This window comes from Gorilla gorilla, chromosome 18, assembly GCF_029281585.2.
Source record: "Gorilla gorilla gorilla isolate KB3781 chromosome 18, NHGRI_mGorGor1-v2.1_pri, whole genome shotgun sequence".
Lineage (NCBI taxonomy): Eukaryota > Metazoa > Chordata > Mammalia > Primates > Hominidae > Gorilla > Gorilla gorilla.
In genome coordinates, this window is record NC_073242.2 from 20,487,468 (window position 1) to 20,512,041 (window position 24,574).

At 43.2% G+C, this 24,574-nt stretch overlaps 1 protein-coding gene across 6 annotated transcripts in view; it reads right to left on the reverse strand.

The window, feature by feature from the left end:
* DCUN1D3 (defective in cullin neddylation 1 domain containing 3) overlaps window positions 1-24,574 on the reverse strand; it is a 45,815-nt gene continuing 21,241 nt past the window's right edge. For all 6 annotated transcript variants that reach the window (XM_031002855.3, XM_031002856.3, XM_031002852.3 and 3 more), the window contains 2 exons: window positions 6,942-7,477; window positions 1-5,419 (listed from right to left, as the gene is read on the reverse strand). In XM_031002855.3, coding sequence (XP_030858715.1) covers window positions 4,936-5,419; window positions 6,942-7,372 — 915 coding nt within the window. In that variant the 5' untranslated portion in view covers window positions 7,373-7,477 and the 3' untranslated portion in view covers window positions 1-4,935. The remainder of the gene's footprint in view (window positions 5,420-6,941; window positions 7,478-24,574) is intronic.

Genomic DNA, 24,574 nt, shown 5'->3' on the forward strand with positions numbered 1-24,574 from the left:
TAATCAAGTAAACAAATTTATTAAATCCAACAGCAGGTAACCTTCCAAATAAAAAACATTAAAGGAAAAAATGTAGACATCAAAGACAAAAATGTGTGTAACAAGTCAATAAAAATACTCAAGGGGCCATTTGGAGAGTGCAACAGTGCAGAAAATACAAACAAAAGTATTAACTTTTGTCAAGTTTGTACAACCTCAACAAACAGACACACTGGTCACAAACCAAGAGGGATCCACAAAGGTGGAGGGTCACATGAGCAGTGGACTCATCACCTCAGCGGCTTAAGGCAGGGTATATCTGTGGGACCAATTCATCCAAGCCCCATTTGCCTATTGCTTCACATTCCCCCTTTAAAACCTAGTCATATTCATTAGTGCAACAGGTAAGAGCAATTAAGCACAGACGGAGCTGGGGACCAGGGTCAGAGGGAAGACACTTCTCCCAGAGCAAATGTATGCATGTCAGGGGGATGAAAAACCCCAGCAGCTGCTGAATGGCTTCCTTTGGCAATATCCAAGATTTGTGTTGAAAGGAGCAGGGAGGTTGGATGGGTGGCGGAAGTAGGTATTTATGAGATAGGCTGGGTTTCCAAGAAGAGAATAGGGAGGACATGATGCCCAGCACCTGAATCAGAAGCAGAACCCAATGGTTATGCAAAGCTATATGAACTATTTTGGCTTCTGCAACCAGTGCTCAAGAATCTATTTCGTCTTTCGAAAAGGGGGAAAACCCCTGCCGATCCTCACCAACATGCAGTCCCAGTCCAGTTTAAACTGGATATGCAATTACAGCTTACCATGGGAATCAACTCTGAGGGGGGTGGATGGGAACCTTCTTTATATGATCAGAAAACACACTGTGGAATAAGAGGAGGATCAATGTCACATTTCCTCAATGAGTCCCAATTAACACAATTCAACAACCTTAATAGTCCTTTCAGTCGTTTAAACAAGATACTGCTGGAGTCCTCCAAAGAAGACCTGTCATTTACCAAGATGTTCAAGTCCCCCAAGGAAGACCTTTGTCAGTTACCAAGATGCTCAAGTCATAGCTAACCAAACATGAGAGACAAGAAAAACAGCAGTCAAGTAAAACGCAACAAAAACCTAGCAGCAGCTTTCTTCTACGCCTTAACCTTATAATTGCATAACTGAGTCTACCTTTTGGGCTTTGCTGCACTGAAGACCTCATTTGGAATCTGGCAAACCAAACATTCTTAAATACATAGGTTGGTGTAAAAGTAATTGTGGTTTTTGCCATACTTAATGGCAATACATTAAGTATGGCAAAAACTTACTGTTGCACCAACCTAACAGATGTGTTTTGGTTTGTAAACTTTTAGACAAGTTCTTATCCCAGTAACTCCCCACCGTTTAATACAATTTGGCATAGTATATAGTACATGAGGCCATCAAGTGTACTACTATGGGACTAAATTTTGGCACCAGCCCCTGGAGACCAGTACTGCTTCAAAGACTAATACTGTGTGGCTTAATCCTTTCTCCCTTTCCAAAAAGACTAGTTTGTGCTTTCCTTGGGGAAGTTTAATATTGAAAACACTGCCTTGTACATTTTCAATTGTTATTTTCCTGGGCCCAGGGGTTTGGTTAAAATTTAGATCTTCACCCAGCTCTAGATTCATCTTCCCTTATCAGAAGGGCAGACATGGGTTCCTGGACCCAACTCACACAGGTGGGCAGCACTTCAGCTGCTGAGACAACCAGCTGAAGCAGAGCAAAGCCCCTTACAGGAGGTGGGGTTAAGAATGATACATTGAGATTTGGCAAAGATGGGGGAAAGAGCAATTCAATGAAGCAGCACGTCATCTCATACCATCTTTCCAATAAACTGCTAAAGAAACATCACAAAAGCTGACAAAGCCAGTTGTCAAAACTGAGTTATTTCTTATTTCCCAACACACTTGTTTGTTGTTGCCCTCAGATATTGCCGATTTCCAAAGTGGCATCCACATCCTGCCCCTCTCCACATCACCCTGATGTTCTGTTGCTAAGCAAGGAGTGTACTGGCTTATCTGAGGGGCATGCATTCAGCCTCTTACACAGACTTACTGCTCACTCATTAAGTGGCAAACCTATTTCTAGGTTGAAAGGAACAAGGCTTTTCATTTCCCAGAAGTAAAACTTCAAACCCTACACACACCTCACCTTGGATCCCTTTGCAGAAAAACTGCATTTCTTGTGGTCATGAAAGAGTCAAGCATTGGCCCAGAGCTACTGCAGAAGCTTGAAATCTTTGCTGAGCATCAAGTACCCAAACTTGGAAGGAACTTCTAAGTCCCTCCCTGACTGCTCCCTTTTCTGGCTTCTCATTTGCAAATGGATCAATATAACCAAAAAATAACTAAATGGCTTTTTTGGTGGGGGATGAGGAGGCTAAATAGTTAATTTAAAAAACAACAAAATACACCCACTCTAGTACATCTAATGCACGGAATGTCTTCTTAAAGGGTGGGGAAGGAACCTAGCTTCTCCAGAGTACTCAGGGTCCTGGGCTGCCTGCCTCTTTTGTGCACCTTTCTCTGATACACTCTGATCTGGGATGGAAAGGGCCTTACCTGGCCAAGAGCAGCCTGCCTTTTCCCTCAGTCAACCACTACCCAATCCAGAACCGGGGAAAATGAGTTGCAAACTGGCTTAATGAAAAAGTGGTCTTTTTAAAACCTCAGTCTGGGTACCCAGCTACAACTGATCCCACAGAACCTGCTGGGACCCCTGGAGACTTATTCAAGAGTTTTATTTAGCTAGAACAGAAGCCAGGCATCTGGCCCAAGACCCCCTTCAGCTTTCTAGCAGTACTATACCGTGGATGATCTTAAAGTTTCCCATTTGCCCCTCTGAAGGAGGAACTGTTAGGTTTAGGATTTAAAAAAAAAAAACAAATTCCAAGTATGTTCCCTATGGTCAATATCAGTTTTAGAAAAATACCAACTGCCAAAACTCTTTAATAATCCTTAAGATGGGAGCCCAGAGCTGTAAGGCTGCTCACAATGGAACTCAAAACATGCAATTCCTGCCCAGGCTGAGAAACATACCTGGGACGCAGCGGGGTATTAGGTTAGGGGAGAAACCTCCAAATGTTTAACAGACAAAGTCTCATTACCTCAAGAGTATAAATATTTTTATAAGTTTTTATTTAAAAGATTCCCTTTTTAATCTGTTCCAAAGTGTTGGAAGCTGAACTATACAAGTTCCTGCCACCCATCCTTCCAGTACAGTTTTCTAAGGACATACTTTTTAAATGGAAAAATAACAGGAGGACCCTCTAACTGAAACCAGGTAGGCCCAGAGTGAGCTCCTCAGGCCCCTGTGGCAGCCTGGCCAAAGCTGGCCTTTATGGAGCCAGCGCGTGGAGAAGTCTGGGGAACCGGGGCCCTCCCTCTTGTGAGGAAAGGGCTGAGCAAACTCATGTTCTCTTTAGTGAAATGGTCCAAATTCAGATCCAAAAGCCTCCATTATGGCATTCCCTGGCACTCTTCTTATACTTTATACATTGAAGGCAGCTCCCTCTTTTATGGCCAGTATAAGCAGGCAAAGAAACAAAGGAATATAGATACATATATGTGTATATATATATATTTTATATAGGTAAAATATATACATATTTTATATATGTATATATACATATTTGGGGGTAGGGAAAGGAGAGGAGGGTCATGTAAACCTAAACAGTCATCACATTACCCCAAATGAGCCTGACTTTAACAAAAAGATAATAAATAACTCCTGGGGGTTAAGTGACAACATGGGTGCAGCAAGAAGGGAAAGGGCACAAATTTAACTATTAAATACACTTTGATATTTGTTTGGCAGAGTTCAGGCCAACCCCAGGCTTCTGCCCTTGCCAGACAAGTAAGCTGATGATATTCAAAGAAAAAAATAAAAATATTAAAAAAAAAAAATTCAAGCAGAGCTCCATACCACAGTTTTCCTTCAAGTCAGTTGGCCGGCAGGCAGTTTCCCGACCACCAGGAACAGAAACTTTGGCTCCAAGGCAAATGAAACAAACAAACAAAAAAAAGTATTTCCACTTACAACATGAAAATACAGAAACTTCATCAAAGAAAGAAAACTATCAAAGAAGTCTACTTCCAGCAAAACTGAGGTAGCACTGCTTTCTCCGCATTCAATGCTTAAGTGGTTCTCAGTACAACGTGTTCTTAAAAAATGCTCACTTGACTGACAGGTGCAGCATGTTGATGGAAAAACTCAACATGAAATGCAATAGGTCAAAGAAGGAATGAGCAAGAAGTGAGGGAAATCAGGGTTCTGGATACATTAGCTTAAAAGGGGGTTGTCACCAGACTACAAATGCTCTTGGCTGGCCTTGGCTCTCCAAGAGCTCTAAATCGCCTGGGAATTAATGCAATGTGGTTAACAGTTAACACTGCTATTCAAATCTGTGTAAATCTTTAAAAATAATTATTACAACCTAAATTCAACCATGTAAACAGCACTACACACAGTACAGACCTGCCCTGAAAAACAATATGCGAAACTGAGATCTGGCACTGTATCATTTTGTAATGTTAATTCAACCTAACAGTCCCATCCCCCCGCCCTGCTCTATGCCCTCCCCTACCAAAAAAAAAAAAAAAAAAAAAAAAAACAACCTAAATTTGTGCAAGAAATGGCAGGCTTATTCTATCTGAAGGCTTCAAAAAAAGATACACAACATGTAACCAGGTTCAAATATTCTGGGAGATCCCCCCAAAAAGGAAATAACCAAAATAACCAAAAAAATGAAGAAAGTGCCTAAAACATGATACAGCATTTTAGAGCCCTTTCAGATACAAGGCAGAGAAAGGTGTAAAGTAGAAAATATCCGGATCTTCAGTAATTTCCAAAATGGTCCAATTCCTCAGTTGGCTGCAGGGCAGCTGGCAGATCCTTGCTGCTGCTCCTGGGACAGAGCCACTAAGTCTGCTCCTCGGGACACAAGCCCTCGGGCCCTGAGCTGAGTGCACCTCTCCCTTCCCCTTCTCTTTTCCTTCGCTCCATTTCCCACTCCACAAAGGTGTCAAAGAGACTTGGCCAGGCCTCATCTTCACTGTAGTTGCTGAGGTCAGGGCCAATCACCTGAGTGAAGTTAAGGAACATGTTCCAAGTGTCCCGGGAGATGCCCTTGATCCCCGAGGGGTTCTCTGTTAGAAAGTTTAGCCATTGGTCCAATACCGGAGGATTGTTCTGGGTAAAGACTAGTTTCCACAGGGCAATGGCTATTTCCCGATGCAGTGACCGCTGCCCTTCTTCAGAGTCCAGGCCAAACTGAAATGTAAACCGGTAGAGATCCTTGAATTTATCCTCTTGTTTGGCTTCTGTTAAGAGGCTAGGGAACCGTGCACAGATTCCGTCAATGCTGTCTGCACTTATTGCTTTGCAGCCATCAAAAAACTCCTTCCTGCAACAGAAAGGAAAAGGACAATTAATAATTATAAACTATACTATTTACAGGCAATATACATAGTGATTAAGAGCAAGGCTTTCAGGCCAGATGGTCTGAATTTGAATTCTAACTCCTCCAACTAATTAGTCCTATTTCCTTACTTGTCAAATGGTAAAAATACCACCTTACTTCATAGGGTTTTGGTGAGGACTAAACAAATTACTATTCTGCTTCTAACAGTGCCTGGCACACGGTTGGCAGCTGATAATAGTTCATTTATTCATTCATTCATCTTCCCAAAGCTAAACTCAAGTCTCCTGCTCCCTGCCCTGTTTCCCGCTCTGCAATAGCGATTAAGCTGCGGATTCTTTCTCCTTCCAGAGGAGGAGGCTTCCTGTTTCCCTTCTGATTCTCTATGGGTTGTTTGTTTGGGGTATATTTTTAGTGATTGCCAAGGGAGACTTCTGGAGCCAAGGATTCTGAACCTGGGTAATTCTACCACCAGAGATCAAAATTCTATTATTAAAAAACAAAAATTATGTATGTATTTTTAACATCTATACAACCCTTTCGGCTTACAGCATGGTCTCGCATTGATCATCTTCTCAGGGACTGTAGTATCTGCTGAAGAGGTGAGGCCTCTGAGGTCTGGAGGGTAACCTTCCTGGGGTGGGGGGCATGCAAACTACAAATTGTATGGCTAGGCCTCACAGTCAGTTCTTATTCATAACCCCGTGCTCTACAAACCACATTCTATAGGGACATATGACCAGAACAATATGCACAGCTACTGCTTAGTAACTGAGGCCAAGTGACCTTATTATACACAGGCCTGGCTGAGGGCGGGCAACATGCTAAGTACTAGAAAGGGCAAGTGGCTTCATGGAGGGAGAGAGGCATATCCCCTCCCCAGAGGCACTTACTATATTGGTACTCACAGTGCCTGGCACATGCTGGGCATACAATAAATATCGAGTGAGTGAACTGACATGTAAAGGAGTAAAAGAAAAGAAAGGTCCAAGACAGCAGTGGGGCTGAGCAGCAACTTGGCCACCTGGCTCACCCTGGCTTATTTCTCATTTAAGGCAAAGATGAGCAGTGCCCAGTTACTCAGAAGCTGCCAAATAATGCTATGATAGGCCTGAAATTTGACCTATGAATTAGGCAAAGGCGTTATTCTGCAAAAAAAAAAAAGAAAAAGAAAAAAAAAAAAAACCATAGCGTACACATTAGAACCAGACATGAATCTTTATCAAAATCCAAATGCCCGGGCCTTCCCTGCTGAGATTCCTATTCAGTAGGTCTGCTGCAGAGCCAGGGAGATATTTTAAACCCTTAGAGTCCAGAGGGGCTTCTCAGCATCATAACCACAACTTGGCTCAAAACATTCAAGCTTTAGAGAACCTGATCAGAAAAATAAAAACTTACCCAAAACCCTATGAAGCCAACCCAGTCCTATCCTAGCTGGGCACCACTGCCCAATGCTGTTCTCTTTCCTCCACTGCTCACCTGGTGACATAAAGTGTTTGTGACTAACCTGGTGAATTTGCACATGGTTGCAGCCTGGAACTTCCAAGCCAAGAGCAGCACTCGAAATTCTGTGGGGTCAACACACAGGTCATTGCAAAAGCGCTCCATGCCTTCCTCCAAAATTGCATCTTCCCGCTCATCCTTGTAGCGCCTGAACAGTTCTTCCAATCTTTGCAAGGAAGACTCCTCGGCATTGGACTTGGACTCCCTCCCAGCATCTCCCGAGGACGTCGGCAGCTGGCAGGCCTCGGTGGCAGCCTCGGCCTTCTTGGTCCCGTTGACGAGGATATCTCCACCTGGCTTGCCACAGGGTGGTACCTGCTCCTCACGGTGGCCTGCACCCCGCCTGCTGTGTGACTTGTTGCTGGGGTCACGGTCTCCATTCTTGCTGCCCAGGGTCGATGAGGGATTCTTACACTTGGTGACACACTGGCCCATGGTGCTGGTGGCCCGGCCTCTAGAGTGGACCCCTCTGGATCAGATGCCCTCGCTGCCGCTGGCCCACGTACCTCAACATGCCATCAGCCAGAGGAGCCAGCCAACCTGGAAGGAAATTAGAAAGCCATCACCTCTGGGTGGGGGAAATGGGGTACGGACCCTACCTTCTAGGGTGCACACTGGTTCACCACTCTATTTCCATGAGCCAACAACGAACCATGAGAGAGACCCTGAGTTCATCATCTCCTTCACAGGCCAGCTCTGTAACTTCACCTTGGCGATGCAGTGGCTGGGGCACATATGGAGAACCAATGAGGGAAATTCCTAAAATTCTTAAGGTAACATAGATTTCAAAGAGGCCGATTCATATGTAGAATGCATCAAAGACTGACAGAAATATTCCAGAGGAAATCTGTCTTGCCAACTTGCCATCACATAAGAAAAGTTATTTGGACCTGGGTTAAGCCAGAAGGCACAAAGGAAGGGTTCATCTTCTAATTCCTAATGCCAACATTCTCAGATTTTCTTTTTAAGTAGGATGAGTAGGGAGAAGGGGTGGCCATATTCAGAACAATAGTCTCATAATGCCCTAATGATGAGGTTGTCAAGACTACAAGCAGGGGCCTAAGCCAAGCAGCAAAATGAAATTTGCCTCTGATCTCTCCAGATTCCTTTCTGGGCCTATCCCACACAGTAGGTGAAATGCCCTTGCTTTGCCCTACTCCATCCACCTATAGAAACCATCCACCAAGCCTATACTCCAAACCAAGTTTCCCAACTGAGGAGCTTCTTCTCCCCCAGGTCCTCAGCAAGGCTGTACTTAGAATGCAAGCCAAGTCCACAATAAATGTGATTGTCCTATAGGGCCTATAGGCTGAGCCTTCCAAAGAAGCATGTCTCCACTTTAAAAGAAGGACTGGGGCCGGCTGCAGTGGCTCACATCTGTAATCCCAACATTTTGGGAGGCCAAGGTGGGTGGGCAGATAGCTTGAGTGCAGGAGTTTGTGACTAGCCTGGGAGACATAGCAAGACCCTGTCTCTACGAAAAATAGAAAAAAATTAGTTGGGTGTGGTGATGCACACCTGTACTCCCAGCTACAAGGGAGGCTCAGGTGGGAGGATCAACTGAGCCCAGGTCAAGGCTGCAGTGAGCTGGGATAGCACCACTCCACTGCAACCTGGGTGACAAAGACCCTGTGTAAAAAAATTGAAAAAATCACTGGTACAAAAACAGGCACACAGACCAATGGAACAGAATGGAGAGCCCAAAAATAAGGCCACACATCTACAACCATCTGATCTTCAACAAAGCTGACAAAAACAAGCAACAGGGAAAAGACTCCCTATTCAATAAATGGTGCTGGGATAACCGGCTAGCCATATGCAGAAGACTGAGGCTGGATCCCTTCCTTACACCATATACAAAAATCAACTCAAGATGGATTAAAGACTTAAATGTAAAACCCCAAACTATAAAAACCTTAGAAGGCAACCTAGGCAATACCATCCTGGACGTAGAACCAGGCAAAGATTTCATAACAAAGACACCAAAAGCAATCAAAACAAAAGCAAAAATTGACAAGTGGGATCTATAATAATTAAACTTAAGAGCTTCTGCACAGCAAAAGAAACTATCAAGAGATAGCAAAAGAAACTATCAAGAGATTCCTACAGAATGGAAGAAGAAATATGCAAACTATGCATCTGACAAAGGTCTAATATCCAGCATGTATAAGGAACTTAAATTTACAAGAGAAAAACAAATAACCCCATTAAAAAGTGGGCAAAGTACATGAATAGACACTTCTCAAAAGAAGACATACATGTGGCCAACAAGCAAATGAAAAAAAGCTCAATATCACTGATCATTAGAGAAATGCAAATCAAAACCACAATGAGATACCATCTCACACCAGTCAGAATGGCTATGACTAAAAAGTCAAAAAAAAAAAAAAAAACAGGAGATGGTTAGGTTGTAGAGAAAAGGGAACAATTATACACAGCTGGTGGGAGTGTAAATTACTTCGACCACCGTGGAAAGCAGTATGGTGATTCCTCAAAGAGCTAAAAGCAGAACTACATTCGAACTAGCAATCCCATTACTGGGTATATACCCAGATGAATAAAAACCATTCTGCCACAAAGACACACACATGCAAATGTTCACTGCAGCACTATTCACAATAGCAAAGACGTGGAATCAACCTAAATGCCCATCAATGACAGATAGGATAAAGCAAATGTGGTCCATATACACCATGGAACGCTATGCAGCCATAAAAAAGAACGAGATCATGTCTTTTGTGGGAACACACATGGAGCTGGAGGCTATGATCCTCAGCAAACTAACGCAGGGACAGAAAACCAAATACCACATGTTCTCACTTATAAAGTGCGAGCTAAATGATGAGAACTTATGAATACAAAGAAGGAAACAACAGAAACTGGGGTCTACTTGAGGGTAGAGGGTGGAGGGTGGTAGGAGGGAGAGGAGCAGAAAAGATAATTACTGGGCTCTGGACTTAACACCTGGGTGATGAAATAATATGTACAACAAACCCCCATGACACATGTTTACCTGTGTAACAAACCTTGACATGTACCCCCAAACCTAAAATAAAAGCTAAAAAAAAAAAGTTACCAAAAATAAATAAATAAAAATGCTCAGGATATTCAGAAAAAAAGAAAAAACTGAAAAAATTGGGAAAAAAATAGAAAACAAAAGAAGGACAGATTTACCCAAATACAATCTCTAAATGGTAGGATAATTGCTAGATGAAAAAGAAAAGTTTGCACTGATACATAACAAACTCGTCATGGTGGTTTATTAATTATTTATGTAATTTAAAAGTGTTTTTTTAAACAAATTGCTAGACATTTCTGAGCTAGAAGCGAGGTGATTTCTCTAACATGACTCTGGCTACTTAGGACTCTTATTCCTACCTTCAACTGGTTTGTTGGAAAATCCATGTACAATTTAGTATTTATAAAGCTTTGCCAACTGCTATAATAATGGCAGCCACTGAAATTACGTTGTTAATGAAGTGTGGACCAGGAGCCAGAAGTGTAGCAGGAAACAGACACTAAACAGAAGTCAACGTCAGTCACTCGGGCCTCCCCAGGTCTAGGGAGCTTTCATGGACCTCTATGATCCAAACTAAAAGATCTTTGAAAACCGGCAGTGGGACAGAAGGGTGTTTTTTATGAAAGGCTGGAGCTTTAAACTTTGCCTAAAATACTTGGCTTCCTCCAAATAGTGCCTGGATAAATTGGGGGTCGTCTTCAAGAGGAATTCTCTCTGAGGATAAGCTCTGAGTATACAGTAAGTTTAAAATGAAGAGCACAATCATTCCTGTAGTTATTAGAGATTAGTCACATCAAGGCCTGTCCCCTTCTCCACCCGCAAAGAGAACAATGACAAAAATACATGTCCAAACATGCCCTCAAAGACTTGTAGTTTTACTTAGGCTTCAAAAATACACTGAAGCTCTTATAAGGGCTTTTGGTATGGAAAACAACCATCCTAAGTAAGTTTTTTAAAAGACTTTTTATGCTTTAAGACTACAGCTAGTAAGCCATAAGTACAACTCATTACAATTTCAAATGGCAAGGGGTTAATTCTTGGAAGACCATGGTACAAGGGAAGCAACTGTGCGAGCTGAATTATCTCAAAACAAGGACTGTACCATGTGGAGGGCCTGGTTTCCAGATTTGTGTTTCTAAAGACTAGAATGCTGAAAGAAACAAAAGTCCCAAACTTACACAAACCCCACATGCTCACAGACTGGCAACTCTAATTCCCAGGCACGCTGACTCACCAGGGTTTGCTGCTCAGCTCCTGCTGCTGAGTGAGGCATGGGCACCCAGCGAGATAAGAGGATTTCCTGGCCTCCATCTGACCCACCTACCCCAGGCCACTCACCCCGCCCCCACTGGACAGATGCTTCATCCTAGCAGCTTCCTCCAAATCCTGGCGCCAAGGCCTTCAGGTAGGGACAGAACAGATGGGGCTCCCAAAGAGGCCCTAATCCCATTGAGCCAACCAGCCCTCCATGTAAGAGTATCTTTTGACTACCTGACACAGCAGAACCAGCTGAAACCTGAAAGCTTTTAACATGCCCAGCAGATGAAAAAGAGGAGAAGAAAATTAGTTTCAACAGATGATCAATCAGCAAATGCCAGAAGGCTGGATCGTTCTTCCATTCTGGTCTCTTTCTCTGAAACACCCCCATTCCACTGAGTGTTGAGGCGAGTGGTGGTCTAAACCCAGAAGAAAATATCTCCAGATCTGGTGAGTATGGTCCCCCGGTTACTCTGACCACTGCCCAGTGGTCTACCTTCTTCTGTGTCTACCCCCTTCTCTGGGAAAATACTTTTGCTCTCCCAGAGCTTTCCCCAGGCTCCATCACAGTGCCCAGCCCCATGGCCCAGGCTGGCAGTACTTCAAGTGTTTTAAAGTTGAAGGTCTCCCCTAGACTCACTAGCTGATGGCTAACAGCTAATAATAGCAGTCATCAATTATTGAGCACTTGATACGGTGCCAGGCACTATGCTAAGCACTTTTGGGGACATGAACTCACATATACTCATCACGGCCTCATTTAAAAACAAGGAAACTGAGGCTGAGGAAAGTAAATTACCCATGATCACACATCTGGCTCAAGATACCATGACATTTACCCCTAGGCTAGATTGCTGAGCCCACCCCCAGCAAAGCATCTAGAGAGAACACATGACGGACCGGCCCCAAGTTCAGGAGTGACACCACAGCAACCCCAGAGCAGCAAATCTCACCATCAGCCACTGTAGCGAGAACACATGGTCTGTGCTCGGTGCTCAAGAAGGATCTCCTACTCACTGCCCTCTCCCCAGGCCAGCCCTGCTGCCATGATCCAGGCAGGCACCATGCACCCAGGCTCAGCCCCACCAGACGTGGAAACGAGAATTAGTCCAGATGCCCTAAACGTGTGACGTTTTTGTCCACCAGCAGAGTTAAAAGCTCCAGCTCTGGAAAGGATGCCCAACTGTGCCACTGGCTAATTGTTTGACCCTAATGGAAGCCTGAATTTCCTCAATCTGCAAAATGGTATCTGCCTGATAGAGCTCTTGAAAGGATTCACTGAGGAAATGCAGATTAAAGGTACATGGCTTCAGAGAAAACACTTGATATGACAGTTGTTACTGTATCAGTAGTAGTAGTAGCTCAGTAGTATCTGGTTAGCCTGTTGGAAGCCCCAACTTACCCCATCTGAACAATGGGCTCCAGGCCTCAGACTCCACAGGCCCAGCTGGCCAGGACTTCCTATCCCTGCACTGAGTCACTGGCCCAGGGCTTGTTCCAAAACCGATTATCTTGCCACAGCACTGATCCTACTCAAATACACCACTACCCAGTAATGCTTGGAGGATCAGACTCTCCACAACACAGGATTTCCTTGTGATTGATCCTGAATAAAATCAAGCTGAGTATCCACTGTGCCCAACGGACAATGAATTGCTGGTTATGCCCAGTCCCTAACCTGGAGCAGGCTTTCAGCCAGTTCCAAACTCCTTCCCCTCTCCACTTAGTCCCAACTCTGTAGATCTGCAAAAGAAAGGATGTCTAGCTTTCCACTCAGTTACTAATTTAATGGAACTGCCTTCCCAGTTGGTCCTCCTCCCCATCACTGCCACCTCTGAAGTGGACAGCCTCAGCACAATCTGGACATCCCAGCACCAAATTTTCAACAGCAACAGAGCATTATTAGTCCTGAATATCATTTGGTATTTGTTAACACATTAAGAAAGCTATATATAAATGTAGCTCTGTGAAGCAATTACCCCCATTTTACAGGAAACTAAACAGAGACACACTGAGGTCAAGGAGTCTATCTAGGAATGGAAGAAACAGAAGCGCAGTGATGAAGAGGATGAGCTCAGACAAACCAAGACAAACCATTGCCATTGCCGTGGCAATCTCACCAAATAACGGGAACTGTCCGCACGGAACTTTAAAACGGGGCAGTTGTACCTCAAAGCACTATTGGGTAGAATAAATAACGCAGGTAAATGCTTTGCTCAATACCTGACTCACAGAAAGCATTTGGTTGGTGTTAGCCTCTATAATAGTTATAGTTATTGTCACAACGTTGGTGACAGAATCGTCTCCCTTCTCCTAGAACAGTGCTCTTTTCAGGAGCCAGCCCGGATCTCCCGTAGCGATTCAGGTCTGCTCACAATAAGTGCCCATTCTCCTGCATTAGCAAGGGACACAAATGGGTTGAATGGAGCCAGAGACAAGGAGGGATGCGGAGAAAGAAAAGGCAGAAGAAAGAAGGAAAAAAAACCCATAAACTGGGGAAACCAACTTCTAGGCTTTTTTTCTTTTCTACTTATAGCTTTGAGTGTTTACCTGAAAGACCAAAGACAGCAGCTCTGCTCAGCTTCTGCTGGACCAAGATCAGCCTCCAGCTTCTCTCCCTCAGTCTCAGCCCAGCTGCTCTGCCTCTCCCTCCCTCCTCTGCACATCAGCCTCCAGACTCTTTCCTCCCCTGTGCCAGCGCTGGCCGCTGTTCCTGGGGATGGGCTTGGCTGGCTGCCTGGTCCTAGGCCTGGAGCGGCCACTGCTGGGCCCAAAGGGCAATCCCAGAGGCTGCAGTCCCTGGGTTGCTCTAGCTCCAAAGAGGGATCAGGAAGTTGTTCCCATCTCCTAGGCAGATCATGAAATGACAACCAGGCAAGTCCCTGTCTTCTAGGGGCTTACTCTCAACTGTGTCTTACAGAACAGAACCACCACAGAGGACAAACTCACACTGAGACTCTGTACAAATGCAGACAGGAGAAGGAGAGAGAAGTGTGAACTACTATTACGGAAAGAAAGGTAGAGAGGGACTGGGGACGTGAAATCAGTATCTGTGGAGCCTGGGGCTACATGCTTCATATTCATCATCACCTTCAAGCCTCCCAACAACCTCAGGAAAAGAGTTGTTGCAGCTTTCATAGATTAGGAAACAGGTCTCTTAACTACCAAGCAGTAAGGCTGGAAAATAAAACCAGTCTGCCAGACTTTCCATGGGCAAGTTTCAGAGAGAAGGCAGGTCTTAATTCTGGTCCTTAAATGTCTATAAGCATGAAATGGAAAGGAGGAGGGAGAGGGTTGATATGGTTGGCTCATGTTATTAATGTATATTAATAACAATATTGTAAAAATAATTACATATATTTATTGGCATGAATTATCACATGTAATCCACAACTCTATAAGGAAGACAATATAATCTCCATTTTACAGAGGGAGGAAGTGAATAGAGCTTGAGGGAGGTAGCCTGAGGTCACACAGCCAATCTATGGAGGAGAAGGATTCAAATCCAGGCAGTCTGACTCTAAACTCGCCACTTTCCATCACTGGTCTCACTACTGTTCTCTGCTATGATGTGTGCCAGGATATTCCCCTACCCCTAAGGAGGTCCTGGTGCCCCAAGAAGAAAATGTCCAACATCCTATCAATGCCTAAGTATATTCCTGAGGAACCAAGTCAATAGGAACAGAATACGCCCCCAGGAAGCCTCTGGTTCTGGTGTGAAATCCTCCTGAGCAATGTGCACTCTTGAGCAAGCCACTTAACCTCTCTGAGTTTCTGTGACACCGACATTAAAGTGAGAGGTCTGGGTTAGTCTTTCCAAGGTCTAATATTCTGGGACTACTTCACCTTTTTTGGCATTCAGTGAGGCCAAAGTTCTAAATGTGCAACCCTCCTGAGGACAGGGGCTTTGCCTCCTTGGTGAACAGATCTCACACTACTCCTTGCCCAAGACTATCAGAGTCAAAGAAAAAGCAGAAGTCCAAAAGCAGAGGGAAAGCAGGGCTACTCCAATCTGAACAACGAGGGATAGGAAACACCAGTTTTGCAGCCTTCCCTCTCCTTAATCGTCTTAGTTTGATCTCTGGAGGGTCAGTAACAGGCCCAGACATGGAAAACAGACCCAAGTAAACTGCTGCAGCTCGCTGAGTCAGGAAGCCCACTCAGAGGAATGCATGTTGGCTACTACTAATGGACAGCCTGTCACCCAAGGAACAGACTTGTGAAATGAGGAGCTAAAAAACAGGAGGCAAATGCTGGCACCAAAAGTCAGTGTCAGCAAGGCACTTGAGATCTGCTCTGAGGCTTCCTTGACAGAAGGGACCAATCCATTCCACTCCTCCATTCTGTTCCCATCTAGAATCTATTCAGCAGCAAGAAACCACTGCCAGATGCTGGTGCTCCTACATATTAGCAATATAAAAAGCCCATCTTTTCAACTTTCATCTAAATAGTTTGTAGAGCTAGCTGGGTGCAGCTTTTTATTTCTTCCTACATATGCCAGGTACCCAAAGGCCAGAGAACATGAGTACATGAATTCCTCAGACAGCTTTTCTACAGCTGCCAGGGGCTGAGGCGGCTGTACTGGCACAGCCATCCTCCGGAGAGTCTCAAGGCAAGACCACAGGAGCCCCTTGATCCCACCTGGCAGCCAGACTCTGAATGACCTGAGAAAAAGACGGAATATGGCTGTTGTCCATTTGTAAACTACTTCCTAGAAAGTAAATGTGCAAAAATAACAAGGAAGACTGAGGGAACACTTTAAATGCACAGTTGCTGCTGCCACTTCCAACTTAAGACTTCAAAGATCACCTTTGGAGATTAGGTCTTACCCAGAGCTACTTGGGAGGGAAAGCCAATCCCTCTGCCAAAGCAAACGAGACCCGTCTGCTTCTATTTTCCAGCTTTTAAAAGACTTTTTGTCCTAAAATGTACAGCAGCAACAACCAACAGCAGTTCCAGTTAGGGTTGGGGAGGAACCCATGACTTTTTACATCAACCAATCTCAAAAGTGCAAAGGAAAAGAGGGAGGAAGGAAGGGAGAAAGGGGGTAGGGAGGACAGAGAAAACTTTTAAAAAAGAAAACTGGCTATATTTCTATAAAAATCATCTTAGGTCACATGACTAAGACCAGCCAGTTTAGCATAAAGTCATTTCTTTTTGAAAGTGTTCTCAATGTCCCTCACATTGCACCCTTTGAATACACTACTAAGAATATACGTCCAGTTGAGGCCTCAGGACTGAAGCCAGTGTGGGCTGGCTAGAACAAATGCCTACTTGCCAAATACAGCCAAGCCAACACACACACATACTATAAAGTTTCCAAATACCAAATAATGAACCATTTTTTTGGTCTCTGGGCTTCCAAACTGAGCTACATGTTTAATCCCACATAACTCAAAATAACCAAAAAAGGGCCATATCATTTCACTGACCCATACTTGAAATATTTTTTGCTGTCGCTATTGATCTGGGCATTTCTAACCACCCACTTATGTGCAAGGGGGAGCATCATAAATGGGCACCAAATTTCTAGGTCATTCTTTGTTTTCACACCAGCTTTTCCAGTGACTTTCCCTGTTTAAAACCAGAAAGCCATCCTGGATTTGTACTGAACCTTACTCTAATAAAAACGGCATGCCTGCTGCACTCTTCATCTCCGTTATAAGCTTGCAGCTTGTTTTATTCCTTAGGATGGAGCCTCAGTAGAGCCCACTGAAAGTAAACCACTGATTAGCACTAATACCCTCCTTCCAGTCAGCATATGGTTATCAGCCACCCTGGAGGTTTACCTGATTGTAGCTGATTAGTCCTCAAAACACCCAATTACTACATCAACTGCTCATTTTTCAATCACCTTCTGAGAACTTGGGAGTCAGCAACTGACTGAAAATTAGTGAACTGGAGATAAGGTTAGATTTTTGCATCTAAGTAAAAGGCAAGAAAGGAAATTATGAAATGAGTCCAAAGACGACGAAGGAACACAATATACAGATGATAAATGACTGCATCCAAATGTCTTAAAGGGCACCTGGATGACCACAAATGTAGATATGTGGTTTCAGGAGCCAAAGGCCTCTAAGCAGGCCTCAGGTTCACCACGTGGTAACCAATCAACCTCTTAATGTTTGCTAATTCTTAAAAAAAAAAAAAAAAAAAAGTAAATCCATTAAGACCACATTTATCAGCTTTTTCCCCACGATGGAGGTTGACTGCTAATGCATAGCAGACAGGAAGAGGAAGAGGGACAGAAAAGACCCATACAATAAAAGAATTCCTGCTTTCAACCACATCAGTAACCTGGTCAGAAAAGTGAGGTCACTAGGCTCTCTTTCCTGCTGGCAAATTCAAAAGTATTACATAATTATTTTGTGAAGTTTAGAAAGTACAGAGAGGCATAAAGAAAAAAAAAGCCAATCACTAATTTCACCACCTACGGTTAATATTTTGGAGTATATCCTTTCAGTCTTGCTTTACTGCGAATCACATCAAAAAGGCTAACCAGGCTAGGTGCAGTGGCTCACGCCTACAATCCCAGCACTTTGGGAGGCCGAGGCAGGTGGATCACGAGGTCAGGAGTTCAAGACCAGCCTGGCCAACATGGTGAAACCCCGTCTCTACTAAAAATACAAAAATTAGCTGGGCATGGTGGCACATGCCTGTAATCCCAGCTACTTCTGAGGCAGGAGAACTGCTTGAAGCGGGACCTGGGAGGCAGAGGTAGCAGTGAGGAAGACTGTGCCACTGCACTCCAGCCTGGGCTACAGAGCGAGACTCTGTCTCAAAAAAAAAAAACAAAACAACAACAACAAAAAAAAACTAACCAATCCAATGATCCAGTGATTCTGGCTCCAGGGATTTTAAGGAAGTGTTTTTAAATGATGGGGGAATGGGGAGAAAAGCAGCTTAATCCTAAAGACATCTTTCACTTATATCTTAATTTCCTCAATTTATTCTTTCAAAAGAAGATCAACTTCCTCCTCACACTACCTCCAAGGAAAAGAAGAGGACAAAGATGATGACCATCTTAAGGTCTAATGAGTAACAGTCCCCTTATCAAAGGTTTAACATCAGGGGTAGAAGGGTCTGGCCCATGGATTGAGTGATTCACATTCCCAGGGAGCAAGAGGCTCATTCAAAAGAGAAATATGGAATGCCTGGAAATGGTCAATGGGCTGGATTTAGTGTTAAGACTAACATGGGCTGTCAAGCCGCAGACTGGGTCAAAGGACAGATTTGTAGCAGACGTGTCTGCCTTCCCAGCATCCAGGCTCTTCATCAGGTGATTACCCAATTTTCACCAGCAGATCCTTTTCCCTCGCTCTCGGCCATATGGCTGGGTGGGGTTCATAAAGAACTATGGGACTCAGGCCCACGAAGGCCTCACATGCCCCTGGCTTTAATGACTGGACCCAGGATATGCCCATGACAAGCCAGCCAGACAGAATCTCGACCCTGAAAATACAGGAGGCTGGAGATGCTACCAGAAAGAGCTACCAGAGAAAATAAGAATGCCTATTCAAGGGTCACTGTGAGGATTAAATGGTCCCTGTTTATCACATGGGGCTCAGCTCAAATGCATGTAGAACCCAAAAATGAAATCACCAAGTGGAAAGCAGTACGAAGAGACAAAGGGAAACTGAATTTTGAAGGCATTATTTACACCCTGAATCCAACTGTTCCTAGAGTCAAGATCAAAGCCTGAACTTCACAGGTGAGAGCCAACAAACTCTCCTTTGCATAAGTTAGATATCAGGTTTTCTATCACAACTGAAAGAGTCCCTGCCAAGACACAGCTATGTCACTCAGATCTCTTCTATTCAGAGAGCAAAGAGAGAGAAGATCTAATAGCTAGATGTTCTGATTCATGGTTCAGAACCAACTGACTAGGCCACAATTTCTAGTCGAATATATCATAGGACCCTTAGCTGAACAACAGGACCAATGATCCCAAGTTCATGAAAGCTGTCAAATTCCATTGTAACTACGTGGACCAGTAGGATGCTATTTAAAAGATGGTATGACTAACTGGCTACAAGAATCTTTCCAATTGCAATTTTTACACCGTTAGACCTCCTTCAAGTAGATATGCCACAGAGTACAGTACTTCAGGAGCTTTATTCTATTGTGTACATATTTGCTGTCATCATCTTGTTCCCAAAGAGGAACCCCGTCCCAGCATTCAGACACCATGTGAAAGGCTGAAAGCAAAAATCTCTCAGAAGTCTTTCTCTGTACAATAACATGATCAACCTTCCAGCTGAAATAGGTATTTGATCTAAACCATATCCCATGAAACTGAAAGCCCAAATCTAACCTGAACTTGGCTACCCTCTTGGTTTCAATTCCTATCACTGAGACAATTTCTCTTTGATTTTACGTGCCGAAGAGCCTATTAAGAAAGTGTTTAAGTTTCAAAGACTGACAGGAAATGCTCATGTTTGCACATCGTTCTCTGCAGGTTGAAACTTGAGGCCCCAAGGTTTAGGCTTTGATTTTTTTTTTTAAGTTACTTATTTTCACAAATGCTCATGTGGCTTGAGGCCCCAGAGTACATTAACATGTGCGAAGATAAGCAGGTAATTAAAAATAGAGCTCTATACCTGTTGGAAGGCACTGTGGTACTGCAAGCTTTGCAAAGTAAGACATCTGATGATTCGTTCCTGCCCACTTCCCACCCACATGACCTGCCAAAATTGCTGCCACCTAATGGCCATCACAATGCTGTCTATTAAAACCCTGCCCTAGCAGCTATGCCCTATTTTAAGAAACAACATAAAAAAATTATAAAATAAAGCAGCAGCACCATAAGTTCTTTCAGTCATCAATAAGTCTGAAGACTCAAAGACAACTATGGCCCCAGAATAAACTGCGTGCGCTCATGCACACACACACACACACACTCACACACACACACACACACACACACAAATGTTGCATCCAACAATAGGGGGTCCATGAAATTACATGCAACTTTTCTGAATTGCGTTCAGTGTCTTGACTGTTCTGCAACCAACATTCAATTCTCTCACTCAAAAACCAGTTGCACAGATATTGCAGCTCCTTCAGCTGCTCCAGTATAGTCATGTGCCTTCCAGGAGGGAAAGTACATGCATTGGATACAAAATGACTAGGTTTGTACAGCCCAGCTCTACCAACTCTCTAGCACACACTTAACCATCTTCCATCTCAGTTTTCTCAGTTGAAAATGGGAACTAAAACAAATCACTGTGAACTAAACGACTATATGCAGAAGAATAAAACTAGATCCCCTCTCTCACACTATATACAAAAATCAAATCAAAGTGGATTGAAGACTTAAATATAAGACATGAAACTATGAAACTACTAGAAGAAAACACTGGGGAAATGATCTAGGACACTGGTCTGGGCAAAGATTTTTTGTGTAAGACCTTAAAAGCACAGGCAACCAAAGCAAAAAGAGACAAATGGGGTTATATCAAGCTAAAAAGCTTCTACACAGCAAAGTAAACAATCAACAACGTGAAGTGACAATCCACAGAATGGGAAAAAAAATCTGCAAACTATCCATCTGAGGAGGGATTAACAGCCAGAATATATAAGGACCTCAAACAACTTAATAGCAAAATAATAATAATAATCTGATTTTTATTTTATTTATTTATTTTTTTTGAGACAGAGTCTCACTCTGTCGCCCACGCTGGAGTGCAGTGGCATGATCTCGGCTCACTGCAACCAATCACCTCCGAGGTTCAAGTGATTCTCTTGCCTTAGCCACTCGAGTAGCTGGGATTACAGGCGCATGCCACCAGGCCCAGCTCATTTTTGTATTTTCAGTAGAGACAGTGTTTCACCATGTTGGCCAGGCTGGTCTCAAACTCTTGACCTCAGGTGATCCGCCTGCCTCAGCCTCCCAAAGTGCTGGGATTACAGGCTTGAGCCACTGTGCCCGACTCTAATCTGATTTTTAAATGGGCAAAAGATCTGAATAGATGTTTCTCAGAAGGAGACATGAAAATAGCCAGCAGGTATATGAAAAAATGCTCAACATCACTAATCATCACAGAAATGTAAATAAAAGCCACAATGAAATATTATCTCACCCCAGTTAAAATGGTTATTTAAAAAAAAACAGAATAATGAATGGCAAGGATGTGGAAAAATGGGAACCCTCGTATACTGTTGGTGGAAATGTTAATGAGTATAGCCACTATGGAAAACAGTAAAAAGGGCCCTCAAAAAACTGAAAATAGAACTACTGTATGATCCAGCAATTGCACTACTAGGTATATGTGCAAAGGAAAGAAAATCAATATACTGGAGAGATCTGCACTCCCATGTTTATTGTAGCATTATTCACAATAGCCAAAATATGGAATCCACCTGAGTGCCCATCCATGGATGAATGGATAAAGAAAATGTGGTACATATACACAATGGAATATTATTCAGCCATAAAAAAGTATGAAACCCTGTCATAGGCAACACGGATGGAACTAGAGGTCATTACGTCAAGTGAAATAAACCAAGCACAGAAAGACAAATAGCACATGTTCCCACTCATGTGTGAGCTAAAAAAGTGGATCTCAGGAAGAGAGAGACAGTTATCTTCTCTAGGTAGTTACCAGACGCAGGGAAGGGGAGCGGGAGGGGAGATGAAAAGAAGTGGGTTAGTGGGTACAAACAGAAGTAAGACCTAGTGTTGGAAAACTCAGTAGGGTGACTCCAGTCAACAATAATCTAATGTACATTTCAAAATAGGTAGAAGAGAATAATTTAAATGATCCCGGCATAAAGAAAAGATAAATATTTAAGGCGATATAATATCCCAATTACCCTGATTTGATTTTTACACATAATGTGAATGTATCAAATTATCACATCTCAAAACTACATATATTATTTATCAATTAACAAAAAAATGAGACTGAGTTATGCGATGAAAAAAAAAAGGTCACGGTGAAGAATAAATGGCTGCTTCATATGAGATGGGTCTCAGTTCACGTGCTGACATGTGTTCCATGTTCAACCAATCCAAATGCCACTTCCCTCTAATTCAGCACAACACTGTTTTACTTCTTCACAGCACTTACAACTCTGTGAAATTCTAATTTGCTGACTTATTTATTGCCTGCTCCCTTTAATAGCAGGCATTTTACCTGCCTTATTCGCCACTTTACCCTGTGCACCTAGGCTATGTGGCACATGGCACATTGGTAAGTATCTGTAGAAGGAATAATAGTCACTGATACTGAGCACATGCTCTGTACAAGGCTTTATTGCTTTAAATATATTAACTCGTGATTGAATAAATGCTGAATCTGAGATGTTTAGCACTTTCTCACACACAATTAGTACTCAATAAATGGTAGCTATTTATACCAATTCAAATTATAGGATGATGTCAACAAACACTCAACAGGAAAGAGTAAAGGGAGTTGAGTCCTAAGAATGCAGAACTCAATTTCAGTTCTCAAGAGCTGATTTTTTCTTTTTAGAGACAGGATCTGGCTCTGTTGCCAGCCCAGAGTGCAGTGGTGTAATCATAACTCACTGTTAACTTCAAACTTCTGGGCTTAAACGATCCTCCCACCTTAGCCTCCCAAAGCAGCTAAGACTACAGGCACATGGTGCCACACCCAGCTACTTTTTTCATTTTTATTTTTGTATAGACAGGGTCTTGCTATGTTGCCCAGGCTGGTCTTGAACTCCTGGGCTCAAGCAATCCTTCTGCCTCAGTCTCCCAAAGCACTCAGTTTATGGGTGTGAGCACTGTGCCCAGCCCTGATTCTTAAGGTCTATTTTTTCTTGGACTCCCCCATTCGAAGCACCCACTACCTTCAGAGAGGAAAGAGAGGAGAGGATTATGTTATTACTCCAATTATTCTTTACCTTATGAGTTTCTCAGATAATGTGATACAAACACAGCTTCTCAGCCAGCAGTACACGGTTCCATCTCTCCTCACTTCACAAGCTAATTTTCACCTCAAATACAGCAAAAGCCAGAATATGAAGCTGACATAGGGAGATGTTCAACCTGTCATGTCTCTTTTTGACCTGTACCTCAGGACCTTAGAAAAAATTCACATTAATGGAAATCACTTCTGCCTCTCTTTTCAGTCAGGGTGTTATGTCCAAGGGTTTACTGAAGCCACAGCCATGCACTGCACTCTAGGAAGACCAAGGGGCTCACCAATTGGGAACACTCCAGTGAAAAGCCTCAGGCTGCTGGTCTGAACTGCATCTTCCCCACCTCAACAAATAAAGGCATCATATTTAAGGTGTCTAGAGATGCAGGAGCAACAGCCAGCAGCTTTTTTGAATACTGCATACTACTTGCTTTAAATACGAATTCAACTGCTTAAAACACTAGGACTCATGGCCAGTGTTACACCTCTTGAGATGTTACACCACTGTTCACTTGATGACAGAGTGACTTTTAACTTGGAGGGCTGAAGCACATACCTTGTCAAAGAGGGTAAGTGATACAGACAATAAAGGTCCTCCATCTCTTTACAGCCACCAGAGACAATGAACTTTGTTTCACATGACTGCGAGAAAGGCCAACAACTAAAGTCCTCAACGGAGCCCCCAAAGCCAGAGGTACTTGCTGAGAAAGCAAAGGGCAGATTCCACCTCCGCTGGCTGGCAGACCCACACATTCTGCTTAACCATGTGAAACAGCCAGCTCTTACTCTGCCCGCCCCCAGGCCCAGTTATGATATTTGGGGTAGAGAGAGAATAGCAACACCGGTGACTTTTCTAGGAGGCTGTTTTATAAAAACAGAGCTTCCAATTTTAGGCCTAAAATTGAAAAGAAAAATAGCCAGAATTAGAAGTCTGTTTTAACACAATATATTGAAAATTACAAGTTTAAACACTGGTAGCTGGTGACGGGGTATCACACTACCACATGACTTCTCAGTGAGTCATAAAAAATAGTACCGGCTTGTTTAACAGTGATCGTCCACCAGTGACAGAATTAAGAAGTCCGCTTGTGTCAAATGATGGAAAACCAAACTGATACCCCTCTTGTGTTTGTTTCAGCAGTGGCAGAACTGACACAAATGAATTGCAGCAACAATCTACAAGACAAACACTGATAAACCTTTTTTGAGACTGGTCAAAGAGGAAATGTTTGAAACCCTGAATATGACTCATTTTTCAGAAGTCAGTTTAACAGGAGAAAAAAAAATTTCTAAACTATTAATAAATCACTAACTGAAATATTTCTGGATTTCTAACATCCAATCTTGATTAGCATACCCTTGTGTCAAAGCAAAAGCCAAATGCAGGCATTTAACAAGTCACTACCCTTTCAGTTAGGAGAATCGCTCTGGTGGAACTAGATGAGAACAACAAAAATTAATCTTCAGGCATAG